Here is a 26,684-nt window from a genome sequence, read left to right on the forward strand (position 1 = left end):
GTCGACTAAATCTACAGTTGATCTAGTCGACTAAAATGTGTTTCGGCGGGCCTCGATGCCGTCCTAATGACTGATTCTACACTGCGACGCGCTGTGAGCTTGTAGATCGGCTATTTTCAGCATGCAACCAATTGTAAAATGACGTATACTGGATCTCTTGTCCACTAGTCCCTTCCTAGCATTTTAGTCTAGTTTTTATTTGTTGACGAAATTGTCAACATATTTAGTTTTAGTCATCATAGCTTAGCTTTCATTCAGTTTCCGTTTAGTTTTCGTCAGTGAAAAAAGGTAGTCGACGAACATTTCTCGTCTTAGTTTTAGTCGACGAAAACAACACCGGTTATGCGATTGTGTTTTCCGTTCTGTGTTACAGATCTCTGGGGAGTGACATACGACTCCAATAGCGTGTGCGCCATTAAGGGTTCAACTGTGAAGATGACCAGCACCTACAAGTACCCGTCCAGTTACAGCGGCAGAGTCTGGCATCATCGTTCATGTAGTGATTTCTATTATTGTCATGACACTGGCTACTACACCTATCACACTGTCAAAGCCGACGTCATAAACAGTTTCTGGTTCACCAAAGAGACCGATCGTGCACCCGTGGATCTGTACCGGCACTCTCACTATGCGGGTCGCTATGCGGGTCGCGTTCAGTACCACTGTGTCAAACAGCGCTGCACCCTGACCATTACGGACCTGAGAGAGAACGATTCAGCGGAGTACATGTTCAGGCTCATAACCAACATACGAGGTAGAGGAGGGAAGTATGCTGGAAAACCCGGAGTCACGTTGGGTGTCGTCACAGGTATAACTTTAGCATGAGGTGTTCCATACATTCTGTTTGACATCTAAGGAAATACACACACACACACACACACACACACACACACACACACACACACACACCAGAGAGGAAATATCTCTACCAGGCCATGAGGGTTGAGTCAGTGTCTGCCCATGAATGCCCATGTCTGGCCCAAGGAACTACAGGAATATTTTTTTAAATTGCTCAACGAACACTCAATATACACATTTCTGAATTAATAACCTCAGAAAAGCTGTACCTGCAGTCCATGGGATAAACGTTCCATAATAATAAGAATTAAGAACCATAACCATAAGAGCCAATAGTGTTGGGTGTTGCTTCATCCATTTAGACCATATATGTCAAACTCAAGGCCCGGGGGCCAAATCAGGCCCGTGAATGAATTATCTTTTGGATGATATTTAATTAGTATTAGAACTGGCCCTCTGGTATATTGCACGGACCACCATACTACTACAAGTCCTGCTTTGTGACTTTTTAGACTGTCTGTGACTGCATGTCTGCATCCATTCATGTCAGACAAAGGCAGGTGCGCTTCCCTCAGCTATATACTGTATAAGCTATAGGTTCAAATAGCACCAAAGTGGAAAAAGCAGTAATCCAAAGTAACGCAGACTGGCTCAGATACACATTATTATTTATTGAGAACATTCAACACATCCTGGGCCTCAGCCTTCCTCAGCGCAAGATTTGGAAACGCATTTTTTAAATTATTTGGGCATGATTCCGCTTGGAGATGTTTAATCTATTGTCACTACCATCATTTCACAATCATCGGTTATTATTTTTATTTTGGGTTTAATATATATCTATTTATTTTTGCACCCTCTAGACTTCCGGGTGACGATGACTCCTTCCACAGTGTTAGAAGGACAGAATGTGACACTGACCTGTGACACCACCATCACCAACTGTAGGCTGAAAGACAACCCCGCCTACGTCTGGTACCACAATGGACAGAAGATGGAGCACGCAGAGGGACAACGGATGGTCGTAGGCCCGGTCATCAGTACCCATGCAGGGAAATACTCCTGTGCTGTCAGCGGTCGAGAGGACGTCAAAGCCCCTGAAGAAGCTCTCGTGGTCAGATGTGAGTAGAGGTTGTTTTTAAGTTGTGCCGTTCACATTATTCAATCTGAAATCATAGTTTAATTTGGCTTGTTGTGACTGTGTCTTAAAACTGATCAAGACTGATTCGTTTAGAATTAGATAGATAGTAGACACATATAAATATATATATAATACAAACGGGTTACAGGTTAAGAAGTAGCTACAAGATACAGGACGGTAAAAGAAAATCATGCAAAAAGAGAAACATATAACGAGGATTGAAATCAAATGTAAGGTTATTTTGTGCTCAATATTCAGACAGAGTTGAGTGCATTGAGCTTCAAGTAAAAGTACTCCCTTTGTTAAATTAAACTATTATTGTCGAGTTGCGTTTGTTATGATTGTATTTTTGTTGTCATTTGTTTTGTTATTGAATTTGTGTATCCGTTCTGGACATTTTATGTACAGTAATTGGAAGAAAAAAAGTCAATACATATATAGTTAGAAAAAAAATAAAAAAAAGTGCTAGATAAATAAAGTTGATCACCACCCCCCAAAACCCCTTTGAGTATATAATCATCATAATGTTTTATTATTATTATTATTAATTTTTTGGCACCCTCTAGGCTTTCTGGTGATGATTAGTCCATCCACTGTCGAAGAAGGACAGAATGTGACCCTGACCTGCAGAACCAAGTGTTCTCTGCCTGTCTACCCCGCCTACATCTGGTACCACAACAACATGGCTCTAGACACACGGAGACACACAGAGAACAGTCTGGTTCTAGACACAGTCAGCAGCAGGCAGCATGCAGGAGAATACTCCTGTGCTGTCAAAGATGACGACAGAGGTCCAGGTCCAGAAGAAACTCTCAACATCAGATGTGAGTAGAACACACTTTTTAAATTAAATTAAATTAATATGTTTTAAGGGGTTAAAGTTAATCTATGTTAACATTATGTTCTACAGATGGTCCAAGGAAGGTTTTATTAGTGAGACCCTCTGGTGTGATAAAAGAGGGTCGTCCACTGACTCTGACTTGTGAAAGTGATCCAAACACAAAACACGAACTGTACACCTGGTACAAGGAGAATGAAACACTGCCAGGAAAAACACATGCAACATATAAATTCCCCTCTATCAGCTCCAAAGACAGTGGAACATACCATTGTCAATCTTCAAATGAATATGGAAAGTTAAACTCATCTTTTATCACTTTAGATGTCCAATGTAAGTATACACTAGACTTCCGGGTGACGATGACTCCTTCCACAGTGATAGAAGGACAGAATGTGACACTGACCTGTGACACCAACGTCAACTGTAGGCTGAAAGACAACCCCGCCTACGTCTGGTACCACAATGGACAGAAGATGGAGCATGCAGAGGGACAACGGATGGTCGTAGGCCCGGTCATCAGTACCCATGCAGGGAAATACTCCTGTGCTGTCAGCGGTCGAGAGGCCGTCAAAGCCCCTGAAAGAGCTCTCGCGGTCAGATGTGAGTAGAGGTTGTTTTTAAGTTGTGCCGTTCACATTATTCAATCTGAAATCATAGTTTAATTTGGCTTGTTGTGACTATGTCTTAAAACTGATCAAGACTGATTCGTTTAGAATTAGATAGATAGTAGACACATATAAATATATATATAATACAAACAGGTTACAGGTTAAGAAGTAGCTACAAGATACAGGACGGTAAAAGAAAATCATGCAAAAAGAGAAACATAACGAGGATTAAAATCAAATGTAAGGTTATTTTGTGCTCAATATTCAGACAGAGTTGAGTGCATTGAGCTTCAAGTAAAAGTACTCCCTTTGTTAAATTAAACTATTATTGTCGAGTTGCGTTTGTTATGATTGTATTTTAGTTGTCATTTGTTTTGTTATTGAATTTGTGTATCCGTTCTGGACATTTTATTAACAAGAGAGCTATAACTGTAATATATTTATATGTACAGTAATTGGGAGAAAAAAAGTCAATACATATATAGTTAAAAGAAAAAAAAGAAAAAAAAGTGCTAGATAAATAAAGTTGATCACCACCCCCCAAAACCCCTTTGAGTATATAATCATCATAATGTTTTATTTATTTATTTATTTTTTTGGCACCCTCTAGGCTTTCTGGTGATGATTAGTCCATCCACTGTCGAAGAAGGACAGAATGTGACCCTGACCTGCAGAACCAAGTGTCCTCTGCCTGTCTACCCCGCCTACATCTGGTACCACAACAACATGGCTCTAGACACACGGAGACACACAGAGAACAGTCTGGTTCTAGACACAGTCAGCAGCAGGCAGCATGCAGGAGAATACTCCTGTGCTGTCAAAGATGACGACAGAGGTCCAGGTCCCGAAGAAACTCTCAACATCAGATGTGAGTAGAACACACTTTTTAAATTAAATTAAATTAATATGTTTTAAGGGGTTAAAGTTAATCTATGTTAACATTATGTTCTACAGATGGTCCAAGGAAGGTTTTATTAGTGAGACCCTCTGGTGTGATAGAGGAGGGTCGTCCACTGACTCTGACTTGTGAAAGTGATCCAAACACAAAACACGAACTGTACACCTGGTACAAGGAGAATGAAACACTGCCAGGAAAAGCACATACAACATATAAATTCCCCTCTATCAGCTCCAAAGACAGTGGAACATACCATTGTCAATCTTCAAATGAATATGGAAAGTTAAACTCATCTTTTATCACTTTAGATGTCCAATGTAAGTATACATGACAGTTATAAGTCAGTAAGTTCTATGTTGATACACAAATACAGGAGCAGCATTATGAACACGGTAAGAATGTTCAGCCAAATGAGCAGGAGTTGTGTTTCTATGTATCTTCCTCTCCAGATGCCCCTGTGAAGCCCTCAGTGTCTGTGAGTCTGTCGGGTGTAATAGAGTTGCGCAGTGAAGTGACTCTGACTTGCACCAGCAGTGATGCCAACCCACCACTGGTCAATTACACCTGGTACCACCAGAAGAAAACCATACACGAGGAAACTCGACACACCTTCACCATCCCTAGCATTCAATTACACCACAGTGGAAACTATTCTTGCTCAGTCAGAAACACAATAGGTGGGACGAATTCCACCTATCTGCCGGTTGTTGTAGCAGGTAACAAATACGCAACCATTCATTCATTCATTAATTTCACCCACTTATATATGATTTTCATCAGCAAATATGTTGAATAAATGGTTTTCTCTACCAATTTTTCAGTACCAACTCTACCAACAGTTCCTGTTCCAGTTCCCCATGCAGTACCTTGGATTAAAATAGCTGCAGGTGCAGGAGTCCCCTTAGTCGTTCTCCTCGTCATCATAGCCGTCTTTGTCTTACGGTGGGTCAGGTAATGAACTACAGTTTACACATTAATCCAATTCAATGTGTTAAATCGCAGATTCACCTAAAATGTACTCTTTCATCCACAGACAAAAGCGGGCCTCTAGGTCTATACCACCAGCACGACCTGCACCCAGAACCACAGTCCAGGTAGGTTATATAGCCCTGGAGAGCCCAAACAGTTTGACACTTATCCGTCCTAAGTTACAGTCTGGGTACTGGAATGTGCTAGCCCCTTTCTGAACCCTAGTGTATACTATACAGAATACTATAAAGTATATTATAGTATAGGCTACAGCTGGGTTCCGAAAGTTTCTAAACCGGGTGGGGCTTGCATTCCCAACTTGCAACTTCCTGACTTGCACATGGTCCCCGAGTGGGCCTGGTAAGTACACATGATCCATGTTGTTTTTGATGTGTGCAACAGTGCAATTGCCCAATTTTAATTAATTAATTAGCTCAGCCAAAAGGGCTCAGCTCTGTTGCTTTGCGAAACCCGGGTTGCCGAGTGGGTCAGCGCCAGAGAGCATGGTTTGATCCCAGCTCGGGTGCACAAATCACAATAAGACCTACTGTATATAGCTTCACAGAGTTTGATTTTAACCATGAGTCTAGCCTAGAATTCAGCTGAACCTCACTTCCACATTTATCCAACAGTCTCAAGCATTCCTTAGTCAAGTTACAGAAATAATTAATCTGGCTTGCTGATAACAAACTGTCTTTACACCTAGGAAAAACGGAATCCATTATCTTTGGCTTAAATAGTAATCTCAGCAAGGCAGATGGCTTCTTGGTTAGAGTGGGTGACAATAATATCACAAAATGTGGAACGCCCTACCAACAGCCATTGAGACATGTGAATCCCTTGACTCCTTCAAAACCGCTTTCAAAGGGCACCTACGGGCGGCTGCAATTCGAAGCTGGATCCCGTAAATAAAATCTGTCCCCCCCCCCCTTCTCCCCTTACTGTATGTTTTTACCTCCTTATATGATGATTTCCTGTTTGTTTTTTTATAGAAGTGTATACTTGTCCGTCTCTAAATGTTCTGATGAATTGAAATGGTGGACCCTGTTGTAAACAAGTGTAATGCTTTATCATGGTGTCGTCCACAGTAACAATTTTTGTATTTCATTTGGCATACTGTGAAATTAAAATTTCAATCAATCAGGGAATAAAAATTATAATTTTCTTTCTCAGAACGACAACTCTGACTCCGACTCAGATTTTGAGATCTTCTTACCTTTGGCCAGTAGCAGCAGCCCTGCCTCTTCAGCCCAAATAGAACAGCAAGATGACGTTAACTACTCCACTGTCCACTTCACTCGATATAAGAAGAACCAGGAAGAGACACACTTTCCCACCGTCAGACCCCCACCACAGCCCCAGGGACAGAATGATGTCCACTACTCCGGTGTCCACTTCACTCGCTATAAGAAGAACCAGGAAGAGACGTACTTTCCCACCGTCAGACCCCCACCACAGCCCCAGGGACAGAATGATGTCCACTACTCCGGTGTCCACTTCACTCGCTATAAGAAGAACCAGGAAGAGACATACTTTCCCACCGTCAGACCCCCACCACAGCCCCAGGGACAGAATGATGTCCACTACTCCACTGTCCACTTCAATCGCTATAAGAACCACAAAGCCCCGCCCCCTCTCCCTTCCACCGTCCAACCACCACGGCCCCAGAGACAGATATCTGAGACACATCCCAGCTCCATATATGGAGACGGATAAACGGATACACGGGGCTGTGCTGTCTATTAGGGTAGCAGGATAATTTGGCGACCCCCCCCTGGCCTAGACCCACGGGTTGAGAACCACTTGCAAAGAGTACTAGGAGGCCCTATTGACGAGGGGGGGGTGGATAAGGTTTAGGCTGTTAGACTGATGCTTACAGTAAGTTGCTCTGGATGAAGAACGTGCTTTATGCGAACATTGTAAATTGCTCCACTGCGCCTGTCACAAATTATAATGAACATGTATGCCAGTATCTACATTCTGGTGCTGATCAGTGTGGACCGATTTCAATTTATGGGTGTGGTTTGGATATTCACTTGGCAGTTTCACCGTCACTGCACCGTCAGAAACGCATCCTTGGCCAGTCTGGGTGTTTGGGTGATGGCTTTGGCTCTCAGCATCCCTCACGTAATCTCTAGGGAGTTGGACTTCGGACTCTGCTGGGACTATCCTGAACCCTCCCTGGTCATCACCAACCTCGTCGTGGGATTCGGGTTTCCCTTGTTTGTCATCGTCTCCTGCAATTCTTTCATATTTTATAAGGCTAGGCATGCCCCGCGTGTTAGAAAGGTCCTAGCAGCTGTTATCGTCGTGTTATCCGTCTCCGTGTGTACAGTGAATGCCGTCTCCTTCCTGAGCCGGTGATGTCATAGTCCCGTCGCCCCCCTCCAAACTCATTTTGTTCATGAAGTGTTAATGGTTTATTTCACCATAACCACTTACAGTATTATCGCAGCTATTTTATATTTGCACATAATGTCTATAAATCTCTAAGTCACAATGCATCATGCCGCCCCTCGTTGTGAGCTTTAAGATCGGCAGACTATGAATCTCATGCTTATGTAATGTGTATACTTTGTAGCCTATACTTCTGGCAGAAGAGGGTAGTTATGAGAATATTAGTAGGCCTATGTAAAATCATTAAAATTATCAGCTACAGTTGATTATGATTATGATTATGCATTTTACAGGCCGTGCATAATACAGCCTACTACAGCTATCTCTGCAACCGCACAGATGAAACTCATTGAAACACGCTGGGAAGTTGTGACACACACACACACACACACACACACACACACACACACACACACACACACACACACACACACACAGTTTGTATTGTGATTTTGTGAGTTCACCTCATTCCAATAAGTGATGTTTCTAGTTTGTGATGTGATTGTGTGACTATTTTTTTTTACCTTTATTTAACCAGTAAAAACACATTGAGACTTTTAGTATGTGATGTATTTATCTTTTTCTTTTGTTATAATGTGGTTAGATCTAATCTTTTGAAAGTCTTTTGAAATCCCGGGCATTACACATTATACACACCTAGCAAATCCAAAAATCCATACAGTACACTGGAATCCTCCCCATAGGCAAAGATGGAAGGGGCGCCGTCTCTACCCAACTTGGGCCACATGATAATTAATTGCATTTTTATAACGCTTTGCCAAGTGCTCAAAGCGCTTTACAATGGTTCATTCATTCATACATTGGGAGGTGAAGCGGCGAACAGTCGACGCCAGCGTCCTCACTTCCCACATTCAGACACCAATGGTGGGCGAGCACACACCGACCGACTCATTGGAGGCAATGTAGGGTTCAGTGTCTTGCCCACGGACACTTCGACATGTGGACAGGAGGATTCGAACCGCCGACCCAGGGATCATTGGACGACCTGCTCTGCCTCCTGAGCCACAGCCGCCCTACATGAGACACCACTGAGTGGCCCGTGAGGGAGTCATCCCTATGTTCCCCAGGTTCTATGTTCCCCAGGTTCTCCACTTACCTTAGGGTTTAGGGTCAGCATTATAGGTTTCTGTTTTAAGGACTTCAGTGTTTTGTACTATACAATTGTATGTATAAGTACAGAACAAAGAATGTTTGTTTTTGCCATCTTTATTGAAGAGCCTGAGCAATTAAGTTTTAGTTTATTTTATGCCAGTGTTAATTTTTTCTTGGCTAAGACTAGATAGTTTAAGTATAGCCTAGGCAGGCCTAAAGTTCAATGGATTGTTCAAAGACTGAGCTTAAATCAGAATGTGCTACTAAAAGTAACACTATGAGACTACGTGCATGTGCAGAGTCTGCCTGTGCTATTAACTCATTAAATAAGGGGTTTTCTCCTCTGCATTCTCTCGATGGCAGGCTCTCAGTCAAATCTGGTCACATATAATTTGGCTTCTGCATTATTTAAGTAAGTATTGCCCAGGCCATGTGGCCCATAAGGCAGCCTATATCTCCGGTTTCTGTAGCGCGAGGCAGCGAATACCGGAGAACTCGCCAGTTTACCAAGTCGCCACGGCGAAAGTTCTTCATCAATGTCTTCATCGTTACGCTAACATGCTGTCTTCATCAGTGTAGTATGTCAAACTCACAGATGTTATAGTTCATTTCCAAAGTGATCAAGTTATTTTGTGCAATTGTGTGAATAACAATGATAAATATTCCTGAAATTCCTGAAATGGCCTACCATTTCAGGAATTGTTTACTAATGAATCACATTGTTTTGGTACTTTAAGGTACTTTAAAGGTATATTCAGTGATTTCACTCAAACAACCGTAGGTTTCGTTTTTGGCTGGGACCTAAGCCTTTCATCCAAGCAGGATAGAGAGCCAAAAACGAAACCTAAGGTTTTTTCGACCCCCAGGGGTTAACTGGGGACAGGGAGGAACTCCTTATATGGTCAGCACACTCTATAGTAGAGAGGATTATCACAACAAAACAAAAAAATAAGTGATATTTGAATTAAGTGAAATCACTGAATATACCTTTAAGTCCCTGCGATATACTAGCGTCATGTCCAGGGGGTGTACTTGTACATCAAGCTGCCTCACGCTACAGAAACAGGAGAAGCTGCCTCACGCTACAGAAACAGGAGATAGGCTCCTGCCCTATGGGCCTCATGGCTCGGCAAGGCTACTTATTTTTACTACTACTTGAAATGAGGCTGACTGTCGTCTTTCAATTTTAGGACCAGTCTAGGTTTTCGCCTGGGTTTGTTGCTGTTGTTCCAGTGTATTGTAAAAGCACACATAAAAAATAATAATGCAATCCCAGAAAACATGTCAATGTATGGAGAAAAAAAAAGATTCAAGGGAATCGACACATAAAAAGTGCACCGTGGAATAAAAACAATGTCAACATTTGAATTATGGTAAGGCCCTTCGACAAAAAGCAAGCAATAACATAAGTTTACAACCAAGGCCAAACAAACTGTCCTCAATCTGGCAAGGAATGAAAAGTCCCCCCCAGGGCACGTATGTCTCACAGCAGTTTGAGATTCAAGGATTTCACTCTTTGATGTTACACAATACGCTGTGCCCAACATCATAACGAGTTGAACTGGACGGATATTATGGAGATATGTGACACTGAATATGGTGGCATTATTTTTGCTTTACACGCTGCTAGGAAGGAGCAGTCCAAAGAGACAGCTCACTCATGGACAGGGAGGGCTACACAGTAAAATAATGTGTTAATTTTAGTCTATGGACTTCTAATGTTTGTCTTTCTTTAAACAGGTCCCCACTCGTACTTTTAACAGTTACAGTTTGTTAGTTACTTAGCTGTACTCGTAGCTTTTAACATCACCATTACCATTATGATTATTGCGACATGTGTGAGCTTACGAACATAACAGCAGTACACATGCGGCAAAGGCCATGCAGTGTTTCAGCTATAGAATAGAAGGATGCAGGGATAAAATATATTTTAGAAACCTCTCTGGACTGGGAAGAACGAACATGGGAGTTGGGGGGTGCTCGCCTGGGGGCAGCCGCCGCAAAGGTTCGGTCACCTCAGCTGACCTCTGAGACATACAATACACACATTTGTTTTTGCACCGCTCAAAAAAATGGTAACACTGGTGGAAATAGTGCAGCGCTTAGTAAAAGGTGCATTGCTTTGATTGTCTGAGCAGGGCATGTGATGTACGATGATGTATGATGATAAGAGTGCCCCTCACTTCATACGAGTGTGATTTTTTTTATTTATGTTAAAGTCCGTGCACGTTCATGTTATTGGGGCATGATACGTGAACGCTATATGGGCTGTATTTTGCGTGTCTTAAGTACCAGGTCTTATTACTTAACTTAAGACCTCAAGGTCAATGCTCTTTGGCCACTCAGAATAGCCAAATGGCATTGATCACGCCTCCAGGTCTTAAAGTTAAGTAATAAGACCTGGTACTTAAGACACGCAAAATACAGCCCATATGTTTCATAACGTGAACGTGTGCAAATGGCACAATGATAGTCAACGGCACAGCGCGTTCGCGATTTTGGCCCAATCCATCCCAGAATGCACTCTGTTTCCTACCCGGAAGGAGGAGTGAAATCGCCGCATGCGCTTTTGAGCAACTTAATGCAAGTGGATGGGAGGAGAAATCTGGTGCCGTCTTTAGTAGTAAATGTGAGCACGCAGACAGACCTACTACTACTACTGCTGCTACGGACAGACAGAATATATATATTCAAAGATTTGCGCCGCATTTTCACGATTTTTCAAAAATAGCAAGTTCATTTCAGCTTGTAGATCTGCTACACTACTACTCTAAGGTATACAGACACACATGCTCTGATGTGCTCATGGCTGGCAGCGCTGTATGAAGCGCGGGTACAGACACACGTCTCTGATGTGCTCATGGCTGGCAGCACTGTATGAAGCGCGGGTACAGACACACGTCTCTGATGTGCTCATGGCTGGCAGCGCTGTATGAAGCGCGGGTACAGACACACGTCTCTGATGTGCTCATGGCTGGCAGCGCTGTATGAAGCGCGGGTACAGACACACGGCTCTGATGTGCTCATGGCTGGCAGCGCTGTATGAAGCGCGGGTACAGACACACGTCTCTGATGTGCTCATGGCTGGCAGCGCTGTATGAAGCGCGGGTACAGACACACGTCTCTGATGTGCTTGGCGTGGAGCATCCAGGTGAGGAAGCGCTCCAGGCCCAGTCCGTAGCCACCGTGGGGACAGGTGCCGTACCTCCTCTGGTCGGTGTACCAGTAGTAGCGCGTCGGGTCGATCTTCTCTCTCTTGTACCCTTCCAGGAGCTCTTCCGTGTTCCAGATACGCATGGAGGCTCCCACCACCTCGCCCACGTTGGGCATCAACAAGTCCACCGACTCGGTGAGGCGCGGGTCGTCGGCGCAGCGCTCCATGTAGAACGACTTGATCTCGGCGGGAAAGCGGCACAGCAGGACGGGCTCGCCGATGGCGTCGGTCATCTGCCTCTCCGGAGCCTCGGGAATGTCCTCTCCGAACTCGTAGTAGGCGCCGTCGGCCTTCTTGACGTCGTGTTCCCTGAGCCAGTCGATGGCTTCGGAGTAGCTCATCCTCTTGAAGGGCCTCTTGGGAGGCTTGAAGTCGGGGTTCAGGTCCTCGAGCAGAGGGGCGGCGGGAGACTTCAGCACGCGGTCGACCACGTCGCACACCAGCTCCTCCAGCCTGCCCAGCAGGTCCTCGAAGGTGATGAAGGGACACTCGGCTTCGACGTGGGTGTACTCGGCCAGGTGCCGGCGCGTGCGCGACTTCTCCGCACGGTAGGACTGGGCGATGCAGAAGGCGTCGCCCAGCGCGGGAAGGCACGTCTCCAGGTACAGCTGGGAGGTCTGGGTCAGGTACGCCTGCTCTCCAAAGTAGTCGAAGCTGAACAAAGTGGAGCCGCCCTCCACCTGAGTCTGCACCAGCGTGGGCGGGGTGACCTCGCAGTATCCCCGGCTGAAGTAGTGCTCCCGGAAACACTGTGTGACGGCGGAACGCACCTTGAGCGTCTTGGAGACGGTGTCCCCCCTGAGCATCATGTGACGGTTGTTCAGCTGCACGTCCACGTCCGAGTCCTTGTTGAGGATGCCGTCGGCTCCGCCCGCCGGGGCCAAGCCGATCAGCTCCCAGAAGTCGCAGTGCAACTCGTGGCCACCGGGGGCCTCTTTGCCCTGCGGCACGGCTTGGAGCGTTCCGTACAGAGCCACGGAGCTCTCCCTGGTCAGGACCAAGGCGTCGTAACGCTGACACAGCTTGTCCGTCAGGACGCACTGGAGTTCTCCCGTGCCGTCTCTCAGCACGACAAACAGCAGCTTCTTCCCGTGTCTCCTCAGGTCTTTGACCCATCCAAACACTTTGACCCTCCGGCCTCTCATCGCTCCCATGTGGCGGATCTTGACCGTCTCGGGGCCAGGCAGGCTGGCGTCCATCTCGACGGTGATTATCTTGGCCTCTTCCAGGTTATTTTCCCTTCTCACGTCGTCCTCGACCTTCTTCTTGTCTCTCTTGGCGTCCGCCATTTGGGTCTTGGAAATCACCGCCCATCGCTCCTCCCCTTCCTTCTGCGAGTCCACGTAGATGGTTGGGAACGGCTTCTTGCTCCCGACAAACAACAGAGCCTTCAGAGGGGTCTTGAAGGGCTTGTGCTGAGTCCCTTCTCCATCACGATCGCTGCCCACCTCGTCCGATACATACAGCTCACCCACTGCCAGCTGTGACGTATACTTTGATAGTTCTTCTGGGAGGTGATCTGCATGTTCTATTCCCTCTGCTTCCATTTGTCTTAGCTTAGCAATCAAGTACACCTTATACCCGCCCTTTTATTGACCAGGTCACTGTGACATCACAATGATGTCACAGTGACCTGGTCAATTCTGATTGGTTGATCAAGGAACTCTGACACCCCACATTTCCAACATTGACCTATGTCACTAATATATATATATACCTTAGAGTTGTTGTGTGGAGATAATAAAAAAAGTCCCCCCTTCTGTTTAGCCTAGAATGGAGGTCTAGAACTTGGGATCATGTGATCAGTGACATCACGCCGGTGTACGAGTGGTTGCACCTGCACATACATAGAGAAGACTAAGACCAAGGTTGCCTCAAGTCATTATCAAAGTGCATGAATGAGTCAAGGGAGGTCAAGTCATTATCAAAGTGCATGAATGAGTCAAGGGAGGTCAAGTCATTATCAAAGTGCATGACATGAGTCAAGGGAGGTCAGGGAAGGAGGTTCTTGGCGGGAACCCCTTTTGGTGTTTTAAGCATTATTTTATGCTATAGCTATTAATGAAAAGCAAAGCTTTTGCACACCTACAGGCGACAGGCCAGATAGGCCAGACAGCCTACAAAAAGGATGCTTTCCCATTTGTGTTCATAAAGATAGCCTGATGAAGGCCGCATATAGGCCGAAACGTTGTTATATAGGCCGAAACGTTGCTGTTTCACTGAAATAAAAGTTGGTCACTGCATTTGAAGACCGTGTGCGGTTGTTTTCCTTCTTCATGACGACAGGGGGAGCAGAGGGGGACAGCACGCTCCAATCCTCATCGATGGTGTGGAGGTGGAGCGTGTTAGCAGCTTCAAGTTCCTGGGGGTCCACATATCGGAAGACCTTTCCTGGACACAAAACACTTCCTCCCTGATAAAGAAGGCCCACCAGCGTCTCTTTTTCCTGAGGAGATTGAGGAAAGTTAAGCTTTCCCACCAGACTCTGGAGAACTTCTATCGCTGTACCATCGAGGGTATACTCACCTACTGCATTACAGCTTGGTACGGCAACTGTACTGTTGCGGAAAAGAAAACACTGCAGAGGGTGGTGAAAACTGTGCAGCGTATCATGGGCTCTTCAATGCCAACAATAGAGTTCATCTACAAACAGCGCTGCCGGTCTAAGGCCCTTAGTATCATAAAGGATGCCTCCCACCCCAACAACAGACTGTTCCACCCCTCCCATTCACAGAGGCGAAAGGGCTACAGATGCCTCAAGACCTCAACCACCAGATCCAGAAACAGCTTCTTCCCCTCAGTCATTATTCTCCTGAACTCTTTAAGCAAACGATAGTCTGTCCCCCCCCCCCCCCCAGGTCAACATATGAACTCCTGACTGTACATAAACTGTATTTTTTCCTACTGTTTTTACTTTTGACAATACTAACAACTATTGCAGTACTATATGTCTATTTCTTTGTATTGCATTTGGATTGATGCCAACAGATTAATTTCGTTGTACACTTGTGTCCAATGACAAAATAAAATCCATCCATCCATCCCAGATGAATGCATTTGCCCAACCAAGGACGGCTAATCCAAACATATTTTGGGCCAGTGACCCCCATGACAGATTTGTGTTTTTAAATGTTTCAATACAATGTTTCAAAAATAATAGTCACTTTTTTCCAAGATTACTTTTGAAAATAGCAGATCTACCAGCTCACAATGCATCACACTCATTCATTAAAACTTGAACTCTGACTGCAGGGGGATATATAATGATCAGTATAACAATGTGCAAGAAAATATTTAAAAAGAAGGAAGAACTTTATATTTGTGGACAATCAAAATATGTTTTTTTTTTTTTTAATGTGGTGTCATTAAAATGAATCTGGATATATGGCAGACTCACTATCTGGAAAATAAAAACATGGCACTTCATTTAAAGGACCAATGTCACGCCCCTCGGGAGATAAGAACGGCTATCAAACAATGCTATCATGATGATGACGTCTTAGTGCCAATGAGCTTTCCCCATCGACTTCTATGCGGGCTCGCCGGGCTTGGTGGCAGTAGTAGCATAGCAACTATTTTGGTGTCACATTTAGCTCCATACTGGGTGAAAGTCTCATTCAAAAAATTCATATGGTATATGACATTGCCCACGCCTCCGCCTCTCAAAACTGTAATATTATATGTAATATGATTGCACTTGCTTAATAGACCCCAAGGTTTCTTTCCCGACAGTGATGGTTTATAAAGGCATGGCTGACGTTTGGCAGACATGCTCTTGGGAGCAGACCAGCAGCTCTGGGACACTGTGCTCTGGATACAGGAGTCCCAGCTTGAGTTGTTTGGCCGTGATGCCAGTTTGGCATTCTAGATGAAAACCCATAACTGCCTTTGAGCAAAAGATCCTGTAAAGCATGGTGATGAGAGCATTATGGTCTGGAGCACCGGGCCAGCTCGCCAGCGTTGAATCATCCACAAATTCCCCACTGTACCTTGAGGATAATCAAGGAAAATATGAGCCATCAGTCAACATTTGGAAGATGAATTGTGTAAGTGGAACTTCCAGCAAGGCAATGATTGAGTTTGCTTTATCTCTCTGCCTTAAAGGGATAGTTCAGATTTTTTTAACTTAGCTGTATGAAATACTATATATACCACATTAAAATAGTGGTTGCAACTGTATTAATTGATGAGTCCCGTGGTGGGAGTTCTGCTCTGGTTTTAGTGAAATATTAAGTAGTTCCAGTCATTTTGTGGGGGGCACTGGGGCCACGCAGTAAAAGTAAATTAATCGACCTATTTCTAAAATATTAGCGCAACTTTCGTTCAACTTTGACCCCTCTATCACATGGAACAATTTTTTGGGCGTAGTGATATGGACACAAAAAGCATAGTTTGATAGAGGGGTCAAACATGAACGAAATATTTTTGAAATAGGTCAACAATACAAATTATGTTAGTTTTGTGGATTCATTTACTTTTACGTTTACTTACTCCCACAAAATGACCGGAACTATTTAATATGTCACCAGAACCAGAGCAGAACTCCCACCATGGGACTCTGGCAATCAATTAATACAGTTGCAAACACTATATTAATATAAATATTTCATACAGCTTAAGTTTAAAAAAAATTAACTATCCCTTTAACACAACATAACCCCTGTGACGGCCCCCTGGGCCTTTAGTCTGCTATATGGGGTTCTGTGTGTGTGTGTGTGTGTGTGTGTGTGTGGCTGTGCCTTTAACAGTTCCATTGCAGTGTTGGAGGGCGGAGCCAGAGATGATGAGTGGAAGGGGAGACACCTGGCCAGTGTCCTCCCCAAACAGGCAAACACTATTTAAGACACCTGCTCTCACAGCACTCAGATCTGCATTTCTCCACAGGGCCGGCCGCAGGAGAGCACCCTTGTTCTTTTGGTTGTTTGTTTTCAATTATTTAATTACTATTATACAAGTATCAACTAAAATACTTATTTTTGGATTGTCCTCCGGTGTCGTTTCCCCTTTTTCATTATGGCCCAAGAGCCAGCCATAACACCCCACACAACACAAGTTACTGCACAACTCAACCGCAACACCCTGAAACAAAGCATATTACAGCCTGTCAGAACACTCAGATATAGAATCAACAAAAGGTTATAAGAATGGCAAAGTTAAAGCCCAGATCATAAATAATCCAATAGCTGTGGGAGACATACTAGAAGACAGCAATACAATAAGTAAACCCTCAAGCATCAAACCATTGAAGGACTAAAAACAAAAGTGGACAACAATTCTTCCCTGCCAGGGACTGATAAAACAATATCTACAGGATATATTTGCCAAAAGGATCCAATGCCAGCCATTCAACATTGGGTGCATTTATGTTTTAAGTATGATTAAAATGAACCCTTCCACGGAAATAACCAATCCACAAGCTCACAACGAGTCACCATGTGCTGTGAGCTTAGCTTGTAGATCGGCTATTTTATTTTTAGTATAGGGTTTAAGAGTTGTTGAAAGTTTTACTTTACAGTACTTTATTTGTTTATTTAGATTTAACAATTCATATCATATCCAACCACATCCTTAAATTAATAAAGTACGTTCTGAAACTGTATTTGTTTTTGGATATTTCTATTCATATTACAACTTGTATCTCGCTGGAGGTCTATTGGCACAATTCATTTACTATTGTAATAAATATTGTAAACTACAATATATCGTATTTACGTGTTTTCAATGCTGTATAGTGTATAAAATATGCTGTGGTACTGAGCATCAACCAGGACGAGCACATCACCAACAAGCGTCTGTACGGGGCATTTATTAGCGTGTGTATCAGAGAAGATAGCAGTAATGTAACGATTCTCTCAACTCACGATATGATTCGTATCACAATATGAGGTTCACAATACGATTTTTACTGTTTTTTTATATAATTTATCTTCCCAACTGAGCTTTTTTCAAAAAATTTATTTAACTACATTGCAAAATAAGTAGCATTACTTTTGACTGCAGAAACATAATTGCCTTCCTTGATGTATTAATGAGCATCAACGACCATCACCTGGGCACAAGCACAGACACACAGCTCACATTTCATATTCATTCAAATGCTGGTGCAGAAAGCACAAATGAGCTGGCCAGATGTACTGTATGGAGAACGGAGATGACTGGAGACGCCGATGGAGGGCTCGTGTCTGAGGACGACGTAGAGAGAGATAAAAAGTCAAACGCATTACTGAGTATGATAAAAACATTTCACAGCGAGAACATATTTAATGTCAGGGACATTTTTAATAGCCTAGATAAAATGTAGCAAAGCAAAGTAAAACACGCACTGTTTGAGCTTCCAGTGGTGAAAAGGAAGTACGTTTACTCAAGTACTGTACTTATAACATTACAACTGCAATAACAGTTAGAATGGTTAGGAGGGGAAGTAAGATGCAGTAATACAGCAGCACTAGCACTGCAAACAATAGAATATAACACTAGTTACAACAGTTATAGTAGTGCACGTGTGGAGGTGAGATATGTTGTAATTAAATCATACAGATCATACAGTGTAATTGTCCTTGGTGCAAAGACCTAATGGATAATGATGCATTCATAATAAGAGGTTTTTATATATATATATATATATATATATATATTATCACGTTCTCATCAAGCATGGTGCTATAGCTCTAACAATGTTGTGTGCTGGCCTACTTTTGAGCAACGCACATGCACATTATGACATCATATACTGTATGATGTATTTGTCCCTAGTGTAGACACTTAAGCCTATGGTACAACAACACCACTATTGCCACCACGATGTGCAAGTGGAATTAAATCGAATCGCTGTAATGCCAGACCCCTTTGTTCGAAGGAAATAACCAATTCTCAAAAGCATGTTTCTCAGTTAATTTTTACCTTTTCATTTGCATGAGGACATCAGGTTGAAATCACACTGATGAACCGTTCTGCAGGAACCTTTGGCTAATTACATTGAAATCACACTGATGAACCGTTCTGCAGGAACCTTTGGCTAATTACATTGGGATTGAGGGGTGAGTTTTTGATTTAATCAAAGTCAAAGGAATTGACACGGGACACCCAGGAGATCAAGGCCCTGAGCAGAGTGTTTGCTGGAGCCTGGTTTAGGATAATGATCTGCGTAAGAGAGGGCCAGTGTGACAATGCAATGAATTCCACTCCCGTCGCCCAAATCCCTCAAAGTGAATTGCTATTAACCTTGTGATGGCGAATGACTTTTATTAGCCCACGTGGAGCGAGTGAGGAGCCGTTTTCTGCACATGATAGATAAAGAATTCCTATATCTCTCACTGATCACATAGATTAGATGTAAAGTGGGTCACATTTATGGTTTGGGATTAGGGGAATGTGGTACAAATGTCATTGCCAGCGAGTAAAAAAAACAACAGACATTGAAGTAATAATTTAACAGCGCTGTTTTTGTTTACATGCCACTTTCACAACTAACGGCTATAACCTTTCTGTATAAACATTATGGAAAATACACAGGGGGAAAACAGCCATTCTAAGAGAGCAATAAAGCCAGCTCAGTTAATGAAAGGGGAGAATATGTCTTGTAGCCTTGGAGAGCAAACATCTGACCATCTATTTAATCACTCATTTCTTTTTTTCTCCTTTTTTTAAATATAATATACCGGTATTCATATATTTGGTTTAGTTTATTCTGTGTTTTTTTTTAACAAAACAAAACAAAAAAACGACAAATAATATGATTTATAGGCCATTGTAATTATAAAGAATGAGTCATATTTGTCCGTTTCTCGTTTGTCCATTTGCAACAGTTAGTCAATATAATGTGTTTTGAACATTCATAAATGTAAGGCAAACATTTGTACGCTCAATTGTTGATCATTAACTATTCACAATGGTATCACAATACCGTTGCTGTCTTAACTCCATTTTTGAGGATTTTTATTTTACATAAATCAGTGCTATTGAACACCCTTTATGTCTGTGTGTTGTTTTGAAAATATTGAACCAATGGAAAGCAGTAAAACACGCTTTGGACAAAACCACTTAACTCCATTGCACCCTCAAACTGTCTGCTAAAACGACTAACTCCACTACCTCTCCCTCTCTCATGCAAGCAATTGACAATATATACAGTCACAACACCAACTTTGATGAGGCAGTACTGCTTTGTTGTCAAAATATAAGGTTTTCTAAATATCCTGAAAAATGTGTATTTTTCATTTCCTGAATTTAGGTGTTAGGTGATTTCCTCCCGACAGCAGAGATATAGCCTAATATAGTGCATTTTAGCAGCAGAAAATGAACATTGTGTCTTCAGTTTCACAGAGAAGAGGTTTCATTTGACATCATTGTGGTTTCATTCTGGCCTAACATCCCCCTGATTACATTGTGTTATTGATTCTTGCCAGAGCTGTGAAGGTCACCAGCGAGGTCACACTATTCATATCACTGGACTCACATAGGCTGACCTTCAAAGCAATGCTCATCCACACCCAAATCCTCTGGGTCTACAAATGGAACCATTTGTAGACAAAGAGTTGAGAAAACTTTCGTACAGCTAGAGCCAGAGGCTTATAGGAGCAAACTGTGCGTAGGCGAGTGCACATCAATAATAAAATAGAAAAATATGCCCGCACACTATTGATACAAGTGGATAATTGATTTAAAGTAGGCAGTGTTCGGATTACTGATCACCTTCCTGAGGTGTCAGTGACCGAAACGTTGTCTACTTCAAATAAATGATCCACTTGTAGATCAGATCAACAGTGTGTGGGCGTATTTTTCTATTTTATTATTGATGTACACACAAAAGAGTTACAAATGGATTAACTGACACTGATCTAAATTATTATTATTATTATTATTATTATTATTATTATTATTATTATTATTATTATTATTATTATTATTTATTTTACCAGATCTATGATCTTAACCACCTGTTGTGTTGAATTGTTCTGCCCTCTAATGGCAAATGTTGCTAGAGCCACCAACTAGCCACTCAATTTATTTCATACAACAGGTGTACTGTGTACAGTGTGTTCATGCATAATTGATTTATGAGCTATGATAGATTAAGATTTTCTTTGTGTAGATTTTAATAGCTCTTTCTTTTTTTATAGTTTTACTCCATTTATTGGTGATGTGAAGTGTGACATTAACACACCGGAGCTTGGACGCTACAGCCTGAATCCCATGTCATTTTTGAAGGAGTTTGGCTGACTGTCTAACTATGTACACTGATGTACACATAGCGAGGACAGTACAGACATGTATTATGTTCCCACAATGGAAACGACAAGATTTAAAATGTAACCTAAACTTCAATGTCCAAAACCATTTAAGAAAAGAGGAGGGGGGGGGCGGGGGGAGTGTTCCAATGGATACAATGTTTATTATTATTTAGTCACAAGCTCTTGTCGATACTTTTCATTGCTTTAATATTCATAAAACCCACAGACGCAACCACTTTCAACCCGGCGTCACCATTTTCGGAATTGTCAAAGGCAAATATTTTCTGAAATGTTCTAAAAATCGTTTCAGCTTATTTTTGTACGACACTGTCAATACAAACAAGGATAAAGTAAGGCATCAACATAAAAAAAAAGATTAAATATAGAGATACCCAAAACCCAACCCTGAACCTAACCTCACAGGAAGCCACAGGTTATAGTTTTAACCCGCAGCACAGGCTCGTTTGAACCTGCCGCGCATATCGGGAGCCACGGGTGAGTTTTAACCCACAACACGGGTTAGTTGTAACCGGCAGTGCATGTCGTGAGCGACGTTGTTGTCGAACTAATACCCGTCTGTTGGACTGTTAGTAGCCTATGTCTAACCAACGTACAGTAGGCACCCATTCATACAGTACAGGTTGATGCAGGTTGACACACGTGGTGAAAAATATATATATCTGCATAGTTTGTTTTACTTTGTATGCAGATTTATCAGCATCTATAGGAAAAATAGAGTGACAAAGGTGACAAGAAGCAATACAGTGAGAGACCACACAGCTAATCTAAGCAACTGTATGTCAGTCTAAAGTTTTGAAATGCAAAAAAAACTGAGAAACAATAGCTGCATGGTGGCAGCTTTTCATGAACTGCATGCTTGTACTTTCGCTACATCAAACATATCCTTTTTTTTAAACTCAGAGGCCTTGTGCACCTTGTTTATTAGGCCATGGGCATACTGGATAACCCAGATCAGTCATGATGTTGCACATTAACTGTAGTGCGATGCTCACATATGTAGATTTAAATAGGATCCCCTTTAGAATTAATGTTCTTCACATCAACACACATCGCTGTACCGCACTGTTGTGACGAATAGAGAGTTGAGCCAGAAGGCAAAGAAAGCTCTCTGTCTACCGAGCTATGGGCCATGATGGAGTCTGAAAAGGTGGGTTTTCAGACTATGGCAGAAGATTGGGAGTGATGCTGCAGTTCAATTTTCAAGGTTGTCTTTATTTGTCTCCCTTGGGAGAAATTTGTCTTGGAGACAGAGTCACAGCTGCATACAAATAACAGACACGTTCACATACGAAAAGGAAAAACACCATGAAACACCCACATACACAAAACAGAGATATTGCACACATTCCCTTGATAAAGTGCAACTAGTCAATAAAGTGCTTTTGGCAATCCCTGAATCTCTGAGTCAGTAAAGTGCATTCGGCAATCTCCGATTGAGCATTTGGATGGATGGATGGATGGACATCAACACACAGCCGAACCTTTGACTTTGAGAAGCCCCTGTACTGCTGAAAGGGTTTTTCATTTGATTGTCTCTGCCCAGAGGACAAGATGGCATCCAACCAACAGGTATTTAGAGGCAGTGGACCAACTCGTTTTATCTCGAAATGTAGGCCTGTAATAGATCCAGACATTATCGTAATACAATGCTGACTGCTGAATGGGCTAATTGATATACATTGTACTGCAATAACTTAATGTTGAAGATTCACTGACAACTTGTAGATTGCCATTTTTAAGCTATTTCACAATAGAGGTGCCACAGATCAGAATTGATCAGGTTTAGAATTAATTTAACAATGATTCATAGAGTATAATACTATTGGAAGTGTAGAAACGGATTATTAAATAGATTATTCACAAGAGCGTGGCAATTCACAAGAGCGCCTCCTCCCGTGGTGGTTGGTTGTTTATAAATGTTGTAACATTTAACATTTAATGTTAAATGTTGTATTAATCACGTTGCCATATTGCTCATTACTAACACAGGTGGATGTAACGCCGCCGGCAAGCACAAGCGATGCCGTCGGCACAGTTTTTGTAGGCTATATTTTAATTGGACAGCAATTATAATGGCGGGTTCAGTCGGTGCACTTACTTGACATCCATCCGTCCATCTGCTCTCTCTCTCTCTCTCTCTCCTCTCTCTCTCTCATTACACATCTCTGTAGCTAAGCTTTGATTAATAGATACAGTAAGTCTTGTGCGTGTACACAGTAAGTGCGTGTGCGCGACTGCGCGCATATTATGAGTCACAGTAATGAAACAATGAGTTTTTTTTCAGGGTATTGTGTCCTGGAATGGCGGTGGTCCGGGTCAGGGTTTTAACCACTTGAACCCTATACAGTAGGAGTTCATCCCTATTCTGACCGAGGAGAACATTGTAGATCTATAAAGCACACGACGCCTCGCGATGTCTCTACACCTCCCCTTCCTTGCAGAATTCCCCCGAGAGTGGGAGAAGTTATGAATTCATAATATCTTCGACGTTGCTTCCATATTAAATTGACTGTAGTTTGGAGGGTGACCTTTTGTTTAGCGGCGAGACAGTTTGAAGCATTGCGTTGGCTGACCATTTAAAATGTCATGTGAATATGGAGGAAAACGTTCCCCGAGGGAAAACATTATAGCAATTTAACGTATTGATATTTATCTGATATTGATGTGATATTTATCTAGACCACAAGGTCAGATAAATATCACAGGTTTGATTTACTGAGGTAAACTGAGGTTTATGCTTGTTGCGACCGCAGGTCACATCTGCTATGAAAACGTGCATTTTCTGTCAGTCTGTCCGTCCGTTAGTCACCCCACAACTCCATATATGGCCATGCCTCGTGACATCATGTGACATCATCAAGGATACTGTATGGGCATAATGTAAGGGGCCCTTCCCCCATATATGCATGGGAACGTCAATATATGGCATATCACGCCTCCATACTGTATATGGTCACGCCTCGTGACATCACGTGGCATCATCACCCTTAGATCTTGTGCATTTTTATGGTCAGACTGACCTCGTCTAACCCAGGATAACCATACATGGAGAAGACTGGATCATCACACTACATCTGACCTCAAACCTCAAAACCTTGGATCTCCATATATGGAGCTGAGCTGTTCTGACATTCCATAATGTTGTCCTTCCTTCCTGTTCTTGATCTGACCTTGTACACTCAAGACACACTCCATGTATGGCCCTTTGGGGCGAGGTCGCTTCTCACCCTCAGGGCGAGTTACTGGTTTTAAAAGTATCTATAATGTGAACATGCAATCACATTTTTTTTTTCTTGCTTTGAAATTAATTATGTTCCGACACTGTATAGAATTCCATCAAATGTCCAACTTAGAATCAATCAATCAATCATTCAATCAATCAATCAATCAATCAATCAATCAATCAATCAATCAATCAATTTGATTATTTAAAGTAAACCACCCGGCCTGGGCCAGGAGGTCAAGCTGATTAACTCATTCAAAATGATTATTTTTGCCAGGTGATGCCTGGCCTAGTCATGATTGAAGCCAATGGTATACTCTGAAACGCCGTCTAAGCCAATGGGAGTCTGTACCACTCGATGCACAACGGAGAGCCCTTGTCTCACCTGGCAGTTGATGATACGCGTGTCATTCTTGTTTAGTCTTTATGTTGCTGTGTCGATTAAAAAACATTGTATGTCCAAAAATGTTACTTATCAGGACATGGACAAAAAGTTACGTGTTCATGTCTAGTACACTGTCTTCTATTACATTGTGGTAATGATAGGGGGAGGAGGGGGGGATGTGAGTTATTCTTCCACCGCAGCTGGTGGTTGAATGGATTAGAAACATACAGCACAGGGTGGTCTATACTGTATATGCATTGATCCCTTCTCTGTGGCTGGAATCGATGTACTGCTGCCTGCTGGACTACACGCACGCACGCACACACATGCATGTACACAACTACCTCCAGGAAACATCAAAGCAGGATTTACTCTGAACACAGTGGAGAACCAGATAGCTATGCCCCATTTAGTCGACGGCATTCCGGTAGTGTGCAAATAAACAGCACTCACCCTGTGGAAAATAGACATTCCTACAGGTGATGCTGGCAACAGTAGGCTACCCATTGTGCTCGCTCAGATAAAAGGGAAAGGATGGAGCAGACCCCCCTGTAGGTATAGATACTCATCAGACCTGAGTATTGGCTGCTGCGTTTCCAGATTATTCCATCATTTTGCTGGCAGCACCAGGCGCTGTCCTACAGCTCTGCAGACTTTGGTTCCTCGTGGGTGGGGGAAACAGGCTTGGGGAAAAAAAAACAACAAAAGCCTCTCATGTGTCCCTGAAAGCAGCACCATGTCTGATTGTTTAGGTTTGTTGTCACAGTGAACTATAATCCTTAGCCCTTATAGCAGCGTCTTGCCAAGCTATTGCTCTCATTTCAGTGTGATGTGTTTGTTTAGATGTGATTAAAAAAAGAAAGAGAAAAGCAATTTACATTATAACCTTTTGAGAAAATGGCCACCGATCGGTGATTTTCTTTTATTGAACAATACAGAAGGCACAGATTTAGCATTAAACCCACCACGCACGGTCGGAGCTGTGGTGGGCCTCGGTATAGGGACTCATGTAATGTTTCACCTGTACCACTCGTTCTTGGATAATAATAACATCAGGTTAAAAGGTATGAAAACATGTGGTCAGGAATTCTCCTTTAAAAATGTCTTCTCAAAGCAACGGGGAGATTTTGCAGTATAACCCTGATCCTTTTTAAATGCCTCCAAGGACAGACAGACAGACAGACAGACAGACAGACAGGCTTGTGATTACTGTGTCAGTAAAATGCCCACGGTAGGTACGTGGCACAGAGTACCCTCCGTCTGCACGCTGGCTGATAAGTGTGAGATTGACAAGGTCACGCCAAGCAGGAACACCCCGCCGGTGACCAATGACCACTGGTGTCTCTGAAAGGCTGTCAAGTATCGAGCTGTTGCACTGTTGCACGTGAAGACAGGGTTCTGCACATGTTTACACAGCCGGCTATATGCATCCAACTGGAAATGCTTGTGGTGCCGTGTTGTTTGATTCCATTGCAATTTGATGTTGCAGAATTAGATTGCTATATGGACATGCACATACAGGGTACAGTAGGCCTATAGCTTACAACAATGTTTATTGTTTATATACTGTACATGAATTGTTATTACTGTAATGTTTTCACAACCACTTTACCATGCATTATTATTGTTGATAGTTGACATCTGCACTTTTGAGTTCTAAGTTAATTAACTTATCATTATGCCTCGCACAACAAGCACAAATAATTCCCTCAATAAGATGTATATGCCATGCAAATGCGGAGCGAATTTAGCACCATCCCTGCAGGTACAGGTATAGGAAGGCTGCACTTTGTAGTGCACATACGCCCACATGGTAACTCTGATTAATTTCGGAAAGAATAGAAAT

The 26,684-nt window shown here is 42.7% G+C and overlaps 2 protein-coding genes across 2 annotated transcripts in view; both read right to left on the reverse strand.

Moving 5' to 3' along the window:
• Positions 1-26,684, reverse strand: part of LOC308320824 (leucine zipper protein 2-like) — a gene marked incomplete at both ends in the record, with an annotated part of 135,961 nt that overhangs the window by 93,886 nt on the left and 15,391 nt on the right. The gene's annotated exons all lie outside the window — the stretch shown is intronic.
• LOC308314701 (asparagine--tRNA ligase, cytoplasmic-like) lies at positions 11,844-13,526 on the reverse strand (the record flags this gene model as incomplete). Its single annotated transcript, XM_080762342.1, has 1 exon — positions 11,844-13,526. The coding sequence occupies one exon, from the start codon at positions 13,524-13,526 to the stop codon at positions 11,844-11,846; it is 1,683 nt and encodes a 560-aa protein (XP_080618468.1).

Source organism: Protomyctophum bolini, assembly GCF_963924005.1.
Source record: "Protomyctophum bolini genome assembly, chromosome: 1".
In the NCBI taxonomy this organism is placed as follows: Eukaryota; Metazoa; Chordata; class Actinopteri; order Myctophiformes; family Myctophidae; genus Protomyctophum; species Protomyctophum bolini.